General features: G+C 45.7%; 1 protein-coding gene across 1 annotated transcript in view; it reads left to right on the top strand.

Annotated features, from left to right (window-relative positions):
• The window catches only part of vta1 (vesicle (multivesicular body) trafficking 1), a 215010-nt gene that overhangs the window by 108994 nt on the left and 93711 nt on the right, over positions 1-12305 (top strand). The window contains 1 exon segment of the mRNA XM_085979250.1: positions 7376-7451. Within this exon segment, the coding sequence (XP_085835376.1) occupies positions 7376-7451 (76 nt within the window).

The following is a 12305-nucleotide window of genomic DNA, read 5'->3' as shown; positions in this document are numbered from 1 at the left end:
GGGAGAGACTTCCAGAGAGAAGGGTCGAGGTGACTGAAGGCTCTGCCACCAGAGTGGGGTGAGAGGAAGGAATGCCCAGAGTTTGTGGACAGAAGGGTGTTACTGGGGAAATAAGGCTGGAGGAGGTGTGGTGAGGCAAGAGAGGGATTTGAAAATTAGGACAAGGATTTTAATCTCAATACATTGGGGGACAGGGAGCCAGTGCAGGTCAATGGGGATTGGAGTGGAGCGTGATGGGATTTCGTGTTGGAGCGCATATGGGCAGCTGTTTTTCGAACAAGTTGGAGTTTATGGGGTTGGAAGGCCATCAGGAAGAGCATTGCAGAAGCTAAGTCTAGAGGTAGAAGCACAGATAAGGGTTTCAGTTCCCTTCCCTTCCTCGACTTCTCTGTTTCCATCTCTGGGGATAGGTTATTGACCAACTTTCACTACAAGCCCACTGACTCCCACAGCTACCTGGACTACACTTCCTCCCACCCCGCCTCCTGTAAGGACTCTATTCCATTCTCCCAGTTTCTCCATCTCCGCCGCATCTGCTCCGACGATGCCACCTTCCACACCAGTGCTTCCGACATGTCTTCCTTTTTCCTCAATCGAGGATTCCCCTCTACCGTGGTTGACACGGCCCTCGACCATGTCCGTTCTATCTCCCGCACTTCTGCCCTCACCCCTGCCCCTCCCTCCCGAAACCACAATAGGGTTCCTCTTGTCCTCACCTTTCACCCCACCAGCCTCCACATTCAACGGATCATCCTCCGCCACCTCCAACGTGATCCCACCACTAAACGCATCTTCCCCTCCCCTTTCAGTATTCCGCAAGGACCGCTCCCTCCGAGACACCCTAGTCCACTCCTCTATCACCCCCAGCACCCCTTCCCCTTCGCCCGGCACCTTCGCGTGCAAGCGCAGGAGATGCAACACCTGCCCTTATACCTCCCCCCTTCCCACTGTCCAGGGCCCCAAGCACCCCTTCCAGGTGAAATCGCGATTTACTTGTACTTCTTGCAATTTAGTGTATTGTATTCGCTGCTCACGATGTGGTCTCCTCTACATTGGGGAGACCAAACGCAGATTGGGTGACCGCTTTGCGGAATACCTCCGTTCAGTCCGTAAGGGTGACCCCGAGCTTCCGGTATCGAGTATATCAATATCGAGTTCAACAATTTCAGATCATAACCTCGGCCCCTATTATATTTTTATATATTTTTTATCCACACTTTTGGTTTGTGCCTTTTCCTTTTTTCTCTCTCTCCCACATGGCAGCTGTCTCTCATTCTGCCAGCGCATTTCACACTTCATCGAGAGCCATCCTTTGTCTCTTTACCTGTCCTATTACCATCTCGTCTCGCCTTGAATATCTCTTAATGTCTCTTCACCTCTCTGACCTTCCCTTTTGTTCTTTCATCCCCTCCCCCATTTCCCAGCCCCCAAACCCGCTTTTCAATCTGTCTCATTGCCTGCTTTTTTTTCTCAGTTCTGAAGAAGGGTTTTGACCTGAAATGTTGACTCTATTTCTCTCTCCACGGATGTTGAGTTTTTCCAGCGTTTTCTGTTGTTATTGAGGGTTTCAGTGGCAGTGTGGGGTCAGTTGGAAATAAGGCGAATGATGTGGGAGTGGAAGTGAGCAGTCTTGATGATGGATAGGATGTGCAGTTTAAAACTCCGCTCTGGGTGGAACAGCACACCAAGGCTTCACGCAGTCTAGTTTAGCCTGAGCCAAGGGCTAGGAAAGGTTATGGAGAAGGTGGCGGGGGAAGCGGAGTTTATAGCAGGGGCTGAAAACGATAATACAGGAAACTTTGTGTTATCCGGAGGCTAACTGTCCAGAATGCTTGAGCAACCGGCAAAAATCAGGTGCCGATTTCGTTAGGTTTTTTTTCTTCTCGTTGCTTTTTTCCTCAACAGTCAAGCTCTGCAAGGTCTGCTGAAGCTGTTGCTACGCTACAGAGGCGCTTGGACTGTTTAGAAGCTGTTAAGCAACAGGGTTTGTTGACAGATACGGAGCTCAGAAGCTTCCGTATCTTTCAACATTACAGAAATCACAGAAACCACACAGTGCAGATAGAGGCCATTTCGGCCCATCGAGCCTGCACCGACACATATCCCACCCGATCCCCGTAACCCCTACACCAACACATATCCCACCCTATCCCCGTAACCCCACGTATTTAATCCCCCTAACACTAAGGGTCAATTTATCATGGCCAATCAACCTAACCCGCACATCTTTGGACTGTGGGAGGAAACCGGAGCACCCGGAGTAAACCCACGCAAACACGGGGAGAATGTGCAAACTCCACACAGACAGTCGCCCGAGGCCGGATTCGAACCCGGGTCCCTGGCGCTGTGAGGCAACAGTGCTAACCACTATGCCACCGTGCTGCCCTAGCGCTGGAGTGTCCGGCAGTTTTGAGGGAACGGCAACAGCTCGGTCCCGTCGGTGCCGGATAGCGCACAGTTTCCTGTATCAATCTTCCCGATGTTTAGTGGGAGGAAATTTTGACTTGTGCATGAGTTAATCAGGCTGTCAGTCTGACAGTACAAAGGTGGTCTTGACAGAATCATCAGGGGCAGCACAGAGAGAACGGTGGGCCTGCAGTGACACAGTTGGTTTCATTTCATTTGGTCATTTTAGTCAGTTGATTTTCAAAATCTCTCCTGTTTCAGAAGTGGCTCCCAATTTTTCAAATTCTGATGAAGGGTTGGACTAGAACTGTTAACCTAGCCTCCGCTGATCAACCTGTTCTGCATTTTTAGCTCTTTCTATTTTTACTTCAGATTTCCAACATTCTTTTTACTTGTATTTCAGTACAATGAATCCTCAAGTATCAGGCAGAAGGGAGGAGGCATTCCACCTCGGATTACCCAATCTAGTTGGATGCATTCCTAGAGTTTCATTCACATGACTTCCTGCCCAGTCAAACAGCCTTCCCCCATTTCAACAACGTGTATTTATTTATTTATTTATAGCGCCTTTAACGTAGTAAAACGTCCCAAGGCGTGCTTCAATTTTTTTTTATATAAGTAATAAAATTGACAAAACACACGATTTGTTTTATAATCCACCGATAATTTTTCCCCTGGGTTGCTCGCAGCTGTGTCCTGGAGATTAATCTTGAATTCCTGGAGACTCCAGGCCAATTCTGGAGGGGTTGGCAACCTTAAATCCAAACCCCTCCACCCCCCTCCCCAACCCTACCCCTACCACTGCTGCCATATCATGGGAGTTCGTAGATACTCGAGAGATTAAGCTTTTTCATTGTTAAGCATGTTTCTTCACCTGAGCAAGGTTTCCCGAGTCCCTGATTTCCGCTTGAATCCCATTCCTTGAATGGTCGAAAGGTCATCGACCTGAAACGTTAACTCTCTTTCTCTCTCCCCAGATGCTGCTGCCTGACCCGCTGAGTGTTTCCAGCATTTTCTGTTTTTATTTCCCATTCCCCTGTATTGCTTTTTCCTGATGCTTCCAAGCGTTACCTGGATTGGGAAACTGAAGCTCAACGAACAGGGCCTGGTTCATCCTGTGCTTGGCCAGGCAGCAATGTTTATAAAGCTGCCCACCTGGCGGCCAGCACTACCCTGGAACGCAGAAGCGGGGAGCGCGGTGGCTGTGCTTGTGATGGGTTCCACACACCCAACCAAGTACTGATTGATAGAAGTGGTGCCGGAATTCCATAACTTGGCTCATGGGACAGCAGCTGTGAGTAAAATGGTGCGCTTTGTACTCACAGACCAGTGGAGAAGCCGCAGACTTGGTAGGGATGCCCAGCCACCTCGTACGGTTATGTTATCGAGTGGAGTCCAGCACGGCCAATACCAGTGAGGCAGGATGTGGTTAGTGAGATGTTTGCTTTTGAAGGAGGTATTTTCTCGACCTGCAGGTGCTTCCCCAGCGTGTCTAAACTGACGGCGAGATTTTGCTTGTTAATGGGGGAGGGATGCTTTGGAACAATTTATTTCCAGCAGGGTATCCCAGTTAATAAGCACAGTGAATATTTTTATTCGCAAGATGTGTTCCTTGGCTCCTGCAACCTGCTGTAACTAAAACCAGGCTACATCAAGTACTGTAATTTACTCGCTTTGTATGGCTCCCCGTGTAATTTAAAGGGGTGGAAAGGGAAAAATGTTGTTTGGTGCGGGGGGGGCATAAATTACAGAGTGCAATAAGTTAATGAGAGTGATTGAAAGGGGAGAAAGAAGGGTTCAGTTATTTCTATCTATCCATCCCACTGGCCCAGATTCCCTGCAGTTTTTTTTTAAGTTCTAAGAAAGCGGGCTCTGCATTTGAAACTACTTTCAGTTCTGGGGTATCTAATAACCTTAACAAGGTCCCCAATTAACTTGTCTGAGGGAGTCACAAAAAATGAGCATGTGTGCTCCCTTTCATCTAGGAGAACAGTCGATCACAGTTCATGCTCTTGAACACTGCACTTATATCAGAATGGTGCCAGAAGAGCAGGGAAGGTTTAGGGGGAGATTTCATAGAGGTGTTCAAAATTATGAAGGGTTTTGATAGGGTAAGTAAGGAGAAACTGTTTCCACTGGCAGAAGGGTCGGTAACCAGAGGGCACAGATTTAGGATAATTGGCAAAAGAACCAGGGGACAATGAGGATTTTATTTCACACAGTGAGGTGTTGTGATCTGGAATGCGTTGCCTGAAAGGGCAGTGGAAGCAGATTCAGTAGTAACTTTCAAAAGGGAATTGGATCAATACTCGAAAAGGAAACATTTGCAGGGCTATGGGGAAAGATTAGGGAAGTGGGACTAATTGGAGAGCTCTTTCGAAGAGCCGGCACAGGCATGATGGGCCGAATGGCCGCCTTCTGTGCTGTTAGATGCTATCATTTGATGAACGCAGCCCCTTACTGCAGTAGGGTAACAGGGTGCAAGGTAAACAAGGTGGCACTGTGACCTCCTGAGATCTAGCTCTGAAGCTGCAGCCTGCTGTCTCTTCTGGCTGCAGAATGCAAATTAAACACCAGTTCCCACCACTCCACTCCCCGCTCTTCTGCACATTGGTCTGTCCGGAGAGTCAAACCTGTTGCTCCAGTGCTATGGAATGCGCAGGGCCACCTCTTCAATTTAAATGCAGTGTTAGTTGGGATGTTATAACACTGTGCCATATGGCAAGGGACTCTGGATGTACTCGTGCAGTAAGTTTGCGATCTGGGCTGAGGAGTGGTAAGTGGCAGCAAGGCACCCAGAACCCACTCTCTTCCAAGGGTGATGCACCTGAGGAAGCTTTTTGTGTGGCCCGAGCAGCATAAGCTGACTGCCTACCTCTCTCAGTGCGTGGTAGTGGGTGGAGGCTGAGAGAGATGGGAGGGCACCATATCCCGAGCTGAAAAATTGGATCAAGTGAAAAGACCGTAAGCGAAATTAAACTTTCTACTGGCTATACAAAATTTAATGTCTTCCCTGCAAATTGCACAAAGGACATCACTTCTTTGATAGCTGGGCTGCCCGAGCTCCTGGATGATGCCTTGTTAGATCTGCATACAGACAAAATCATAGAATCATACAGCACTGAAGGAGGCCATTTGGCCCATCGTGCCTCTTTGAAAGAGCTATCCAATTAGTCCCGTTCCCCCTGCTCTTTCTCTATAGCCCTGCAATATTTCCTTTTCAAGTATTATAATCAATTCATAACCCAAATTGGATGCACTTGTACGGATAATTAAAAAAATAAAATCTTGCTTTTTACCGTAAGCTGATTTTTTTAATAGTGAGAAGAAACTCAACAGCTAAAGTGAGTACAATCAGATCACTGCTGCAGAAAGAATGAACTAGCCTTCATTTATGTAGTACCTTATTGTATCCCTCAGGAGGACCCAATAAACTAACTTTTTTAAAGCGCACACGTCAGCCATTTTGCACACAGCAGGATCCCACAATGTGATGAATTACTAACTGATCTGTTTTTGGTGCTGTTGGTGGTGGAGGGAGAAATATTGGCCCCATCACCAGGAGAACTCCCGCCCTTCTTTAAATTGTGCCCTGGAATGTTTTAACATTCACCAGGGCCTCAGTCTGCTGGACGGCACCTCCGACAATGCAGCACTCCCTCAGCACGGCGCTGAGGTGTCGGCCTCGATTATGGGCTCAAACCCACACTGGGGTTTGAAACTAGTGTTCTGACGCAGAGGTTAGAGTGCCCACTGAGCCGAGCTGGCACTTCTCTTAAAGAGAATGCCAAGGCGGCAGGCTGGAGCCTGCCATGTTTTTGTACCACTGTGAATTTGACAATCAGAGCTGGTAAGTGTTTATAATGGCAGGAGCTCTGAATGTAGTAAAATTGGTGTTTGTTTCTGATCTGACGAATTTTCTAAGGCTTTTGGCAGCAAACTAGAACTGACTGGGCATGGAGATCACAACAGTCACACTGATTTAACTCCATTGTGCTGCTGCAAACAGTAAATACGGATAAATATAGTGTAAACAAGGTAACAGACTCCATTTTACACCAGTGAGAACAGATCAACAACTATTGGTTCTGTGCCCCAAACCTCGTCCAGTGATAATCAGGCAAGTCTGTTTTGGAAAAAACTACTCTGTCACTCACACATTTCTTTTTTTTTTTTAAATGTAAAATATGTTGTGTGGTAACCTACCAAAATAAATTAATTGCTTTATGTGTTACCTAAAACTCCTGTTTTTATACTGTAGTCGTTGGTAATGTGTCTGCAGTCACATGCACGGCCCCACTACTGCAGCGTTCAAAATATAGGACTTTACCAGTCCCAGAGTGTTTGTATAGAGTGAAGGATACCTGGGAATGACTACAAGAGTCAGCTAATTGAGCAGTTTGTTTGTTGACAAGCCGCGCGTGGAGTATGATCTGATCCTTGAGGTTATATTAGTGCCTTGCAATCAATCCCTATTGTGTTTAACCCACTGGTTTGCTAATGTTCTTCAAGAAGAATAACGTGCCAACCCTACATGTGTGACTCCATTCCTAACCTATGTGGTTGACTCTCTGTGCCCTCAGGGTAGCAAGATATTGCCTTGCCAGTGTCACCCACATCCCAAGAACAAATAAAAGAAACTTTAGTGTTCAGGCTTCCACATAAAATGTATACCTGCCTACGTAACTAGTAATTTAACAATGAGAGTTTGTACACAGCTGGCTTATGCTCACTGCACACAAGTGTTCTTGATGGACAACAGACCTGCGTCATTCAGCATTTATTTTTCAAGTATTACTTGCAGGTAAAATCTTAACCAACAACTGTAAGGAATTGGCCTATTTTTGAGACTGTCAGCAGTACATGTGTTGAAGAAATAGTTAGTGATTTTAAAAAGCCATTAATCTTTTTAACATCGATTAAAAGCCCATTCCCGTCACAGTTTGAAATAATATTTTGTTTTCCACAGAAACATGATCAAATCGTTCTACACTGCCAGCCTGTTGTACGATGTCCTTACTGTGTTTGGGGAGCTCACTGAAGAGGCAAGTATAGCGTGCAGGTACCTCATTCAGAAATGCATTGCGTGCTATGATTTAAGGTTAAATCTTGCATCACGGCCAATGTGATACGCCGAACTAGGAAGTTGGGATTTGAATCTTCAGTCCAAAGGACATTTGTATTTAAAGAGTGACTTTTGTATTGTTGCATTTATATAGCGCCATCCGCGTTCTCAGGACATCCCAAAGCGCTTCACGGCCATTTAATTACTTTTGAAGTGCAGTCACTGTTATCTAGGCAACTGCAGCAGCCAATTTGCACACAGCAAGGGCCCAGAAACGTAATGAAATGAATGACTGGTTAATCTGTTTTGGTGCTGTTCGTTGATCTTGACATTTCCTTTTTGGAGAAGAAGGGGGAGAGACTGTTTTTGGAAATTTGAGGAGGGGGACAAAGTGGAAATGCCGACCTAAATCACGGCAAGTGTGCCTCCTGCCTAAGCAACCAATCTGCGGAGGTGTCTCTGAGGACTGTCCTAAGCAGAGAGGATTTTTAGTTGGTGGTGGAAAAGAAGAAACATCATTGCCGTTATCATTTTTAAAGATCTCTTCACTCACTATGGAGAACTATTCAGCAATGGGGAGTTGCAGAACTGAATAGACTCCTGACCTGAAATTTTGATGGTGAAGCTCAGCAAGCTTGAAAATGTAGTGTCCCTTTTAGAAAGAAAAATTGGAGGGTGTGCATCTCTCTCTCGCTCGCCACTCGCACTCATGCTAGCAGCTGGGAAAAGATCATGTTTCCACTAGTTGTTGTGTGTCACAAACAATACAGGGTGTAAATAGGCATCCTAAGCAGGAAGAAGAGGAAAAAAGGGGATGGTGAGATCTAACAATTCACACGCGAAGACTAAATTCCTTTAAAAGCTCTCCTTCCATGATAGCACCTTCATATTTTGATTTCTTCAAGTTTAGTGCAGTTTACTTGATCGGTGTCCCTGACTCCAGAGTTGCTGTCAAACCCCTCCACCATTGTTGCATTGTGGCTGCGGTATTTACAATCTACAGGATGCACTGCTACTTCGACAGCACATCCTTTGCCTGTAACCTCCAGTACTGAGAAGGGCAAGAGAAAGAATGTCGTGGGAACACTATCGCCTCTAAGTTCTCTTGCACATCGCACACCGTTCTGACTCGGAAATATATGGCCATTCCTTCATTATCACTGATCAATATCCTGCAAACGTTGTAGAAGCACCATTATCACAAAGATTGCAGTGGTTCAAGAAGTTACACCACCGCCTTCTAAAGGGCAACAGGGATTGACAATAAATCCGCGCCTTATCAGTGTCCCCCATATCCGAGAACAAATAAATAAATGTCTAGCTTTTTGCTCGAGCAATCCAAAAGAATCCCATTGCCTTGCTCTTGCATCTTCCTTTGCTGCAAATATTTAACCATGTTTTTCTTAAAAGCTGCAGTGGTCTCTGCCTGGACCACTACCTGTGGCAAAGCATTCCATGGTGCAGCAACCCTCTACATTAAGACATTTCTCTTAACCTCAATTTCTTAGTGACCCTTTGTCACTGACTCCCCCAACCAGAGGAAATAGTCTTTCCCTATTCACCCGATCAAAACATTTCATCATTTAAACAAACCTCTATTGAATCTCTTGCTGTTGTGCTCCAATCAAAATAGTCCTAGTATCTTGGGGGTCTCCTGCTATCCCTGGTGGTGGATCCATTCTGTACATCCTCTTGGCGTTAATACCCTTTTTAGAATCCTTTTTTCTGGTTTCCTCTATCCAAGAACGTAGAAATAGAAGCAGGAGCAGACCATTGGTCCTACGAGCGTGCTCCGCCATTCAGTAAGATCGTGGCTCATCTTTTACCTCAGCTCCACCTTCCCGCACTATTCCCACAACCCTTGATTCCCTTAGTATCCAAAAATGTATTGATCTCCGTCCTCTGGGGTAGAGAATTCCAAAGATTCACCACCCTCTGAGTGAAGACATTTCTCCTCATCTCAGCCCTAAATGGTCGACCCCTTATTCTGAGACTGTGACCCCTGGTTCTAGACTCCCCAGCCAGGGGAAACATCCTCCCAGCATCCACCCTGTCAAGCCCTGTAAGAATTTTATATGTTTCAATGAGATCACCTCTCATTCTTCTAAACTCTAGGGAATATAGGCCTAGTCTACTCAATCTCTCCTCATAGGACAATCCCCTCATCTCAGGATTCAGTCTAGTGAACCTTCGTTGCACTCCCTCTACCTGTACTCAGACTTTCTGAGAATAATGGCCCAGAACTTGCCGCGCGTGCAAGCCCCCGATGTGCACTCACCCTGCGCGCCGACATCTGAAACCTGGCCCGCAGTGGATTTCCTTTCAGTGGCCAGTTTCTGATGTCGTGCTAACCTGACCCAGCGGCGTAGTTAGTGCGATGTGCCGGCTGCGATCAGGTGAGCACTGTTCAGCCAATCAGGGGAGGGGAAACTTCATTCATAAGTTTGAGAGTAAGAACTGTCAAACTCATGAGAAGTACTGCACCCCAAAACACTACTTAAACTTTAAATAAAATTTAAAAAAACATCCCAATCATCAAATTAAGTATAAATAAGTTTAAAAAAATAATTTAAACAATTTTTTTTTTTGAAAAAAATAAATTTTTAATAAAAAGGGTCTAAAACTAAACTTACCTTATTGTAGATTCTTTAAAATAATAAACCTGTGGGGGAAAAAAAATTCTAAATTGCACTAAAACACCACTTACCTGTAAAAATAAATACATGCGCAAATCCCCCAAAACAGAGGAAATCCAAGACGCACGCGCTAGCCTCTTCACCACTTGGGTTAGAGGAGAGGAAATGCCGGTTTTCAGCGCATGCGCTGTGCATGCTGAAAACCGGCATTTTCTCCGGCCAGACGCGTGAGTACCCCTTCCGTACTCACGCGTTTGGGGAGGAATTACTGCCCCAATGTGTTTGGACCCTTCGGTGTCTGTTTATCCCCACACGTCAATGCAGTCACTAAGTGTTTACACCCATTTCTTGTTTTTTCTCCACACTTCTCAATGTTACATTGCATCTTCCACCTTTCTGCCTATTCTGCTAACCTGTCTGTATCCTCTTGTGGTCTTTTGCAGTCATTCCTCAAATTTTGCCAAACTTTTGTCATTAGCAAATCTCGACATTGTGTTCCCCATACGCAAGTCCAAATCATCTATATATAGTGAGGACAATAGTGGACCTAGCACTGGCCCCTGGTGTACACCACTTCCAACCAACGTTCCCGCTAAGCCACGCAGCTGTCTGCGCGGGACTGGTTTTTCTAACGTGAAATTTCACGCATGCGCGAAACTTTGAATGGGCCACGCAGCCCGGAAAAGGGACCGCGCAGCTAAATTTAAAATTAGGGGGAACATTGCTTCCAATCCCTCTCCAACCTCAGCTGCACCCATTAATCCTAACCTTTGGTTTCCTGTCAACCAATTTTCTATTTGTGCTGCTGTATTTCCTGTTGCGCCTTGCACCTGAATTTTGCTACAAGCCTCTTGTGAGATACCTTATTGAATGCCTTCTGAAAACTCATACACGCCACACCTACAGCATGCACCTTGTCTATCAAAATGGTCACTTCCTCAAAACACTGCATTAAATTTATCAAGCACGATATTTCTTTAACAAATCTGTACTACCTGTTCTTGATTAACTGATGCAATTCCGAATGCTTGCTGATTTTATTGTGTAATTGCTTACCCACTGAAACTTGCATTAAATAGATTCAAGGTCAGGGAGTACTCGTTAATGGCCCATCGCCGGCTAAGTCATTGAACTCAAAAGTACGTCACTATTCGAAATTGTAAAGAAAATCAAAGCTGGTATTTACACCGTATGTCTGCAGAAATTAATTAATTTAAAATGACTTTTGAGAGCTCGGTGAATTTTAGAAGTTATTTTCTGTAGTTTTATGAATTTTTAAAATAATATTGCTTTGAAACATTGCCATAGTAGACTGAGAAAAAGAACACTGACTCTTAAGTATTTTTAAAGAAAAACCTAATTCAGCCGAGGCTGGTGACTTGCCAGATCCCTATGTGTCTTCATACCCTGCACCTCATCGCTGTGAGCTCTCGTAATGTGATGTAACATGGGCCAACACAAAGTGAAGGCAGCCCAGTAAAGTAGACTTTAAAGAGGTGAAGAAATGAGCATGCAGGCATACTATATGAGATGGGGTGCATTGGTGTGCCAACCTGCTGCACCGTGCGCTATTTGCATTCATGAAGCGCACACGCACACAGCAAGTTGTGGACTTAGAGCGTGCCTTCAGATAGTCACCGAGTGGAGGCTGCCTCTTTTCACCTCTCTAACATCGCCTGACTCCTCCCCTGCCTCAGCTCATCATCTGCTGAAACCCTCATTCATGCTTTTGTTACTTCTAGACTTAACTATTCCAATGCGTTCCTGGCTGGCTTCCCACATTCTACTCAACGTAAACTTGAAGTCATCCAAAACTCTGCTGCTCGTATCCTACTTGCACCAAGTCCCATTTGCCCATCACCCCTGTGCTTGCTGACTTACGTTGGGCCAGAAATTCGCGGCCAGAAGCGTGAGTACGGTCGGGGTACTCACACATCTGGCCGTTGGAAATGCCGGCGTTCAGCAGGAACAGCGCATGCGGGGAACACCGGCATTTCCAGACCCGAGGTCTATTCACAGCGCGTGCGACTGCACAGGCAGCGCTTGCGCAGTGAACTTTGTGGATTTCAATGATGGATTCAGTGAGGGTAAGTCCTTAGAAGTTACACTTGAAAAAAGCAAGTGTAAAGTTGTTCATTGGCTGCGGAGGAAGATATATTTTATCGTGGAGCTTCTGAAATGCAATATTTTTGTTTGGG

Source organism: Somniosus microcephalus, chromosome 3, assembly GCF_052327205.1.
Source record: "Somniosus microcephalus isolate GS21.2 chromosome 3, FLI_Smic_1.0, whole genome shotgun sequence".
In the NCBI taxonomy this organism is placed as follows: domain Eukaryota; kingdom Metazoa; phylum Chordata; class Chondrichthyes; order Squaliformes; family Somniosidae; genus Somniosus; species Somniosus microcephalus.
This window is presented reverse-complemented; position numbering and strand designations above follow the sequence as displayed.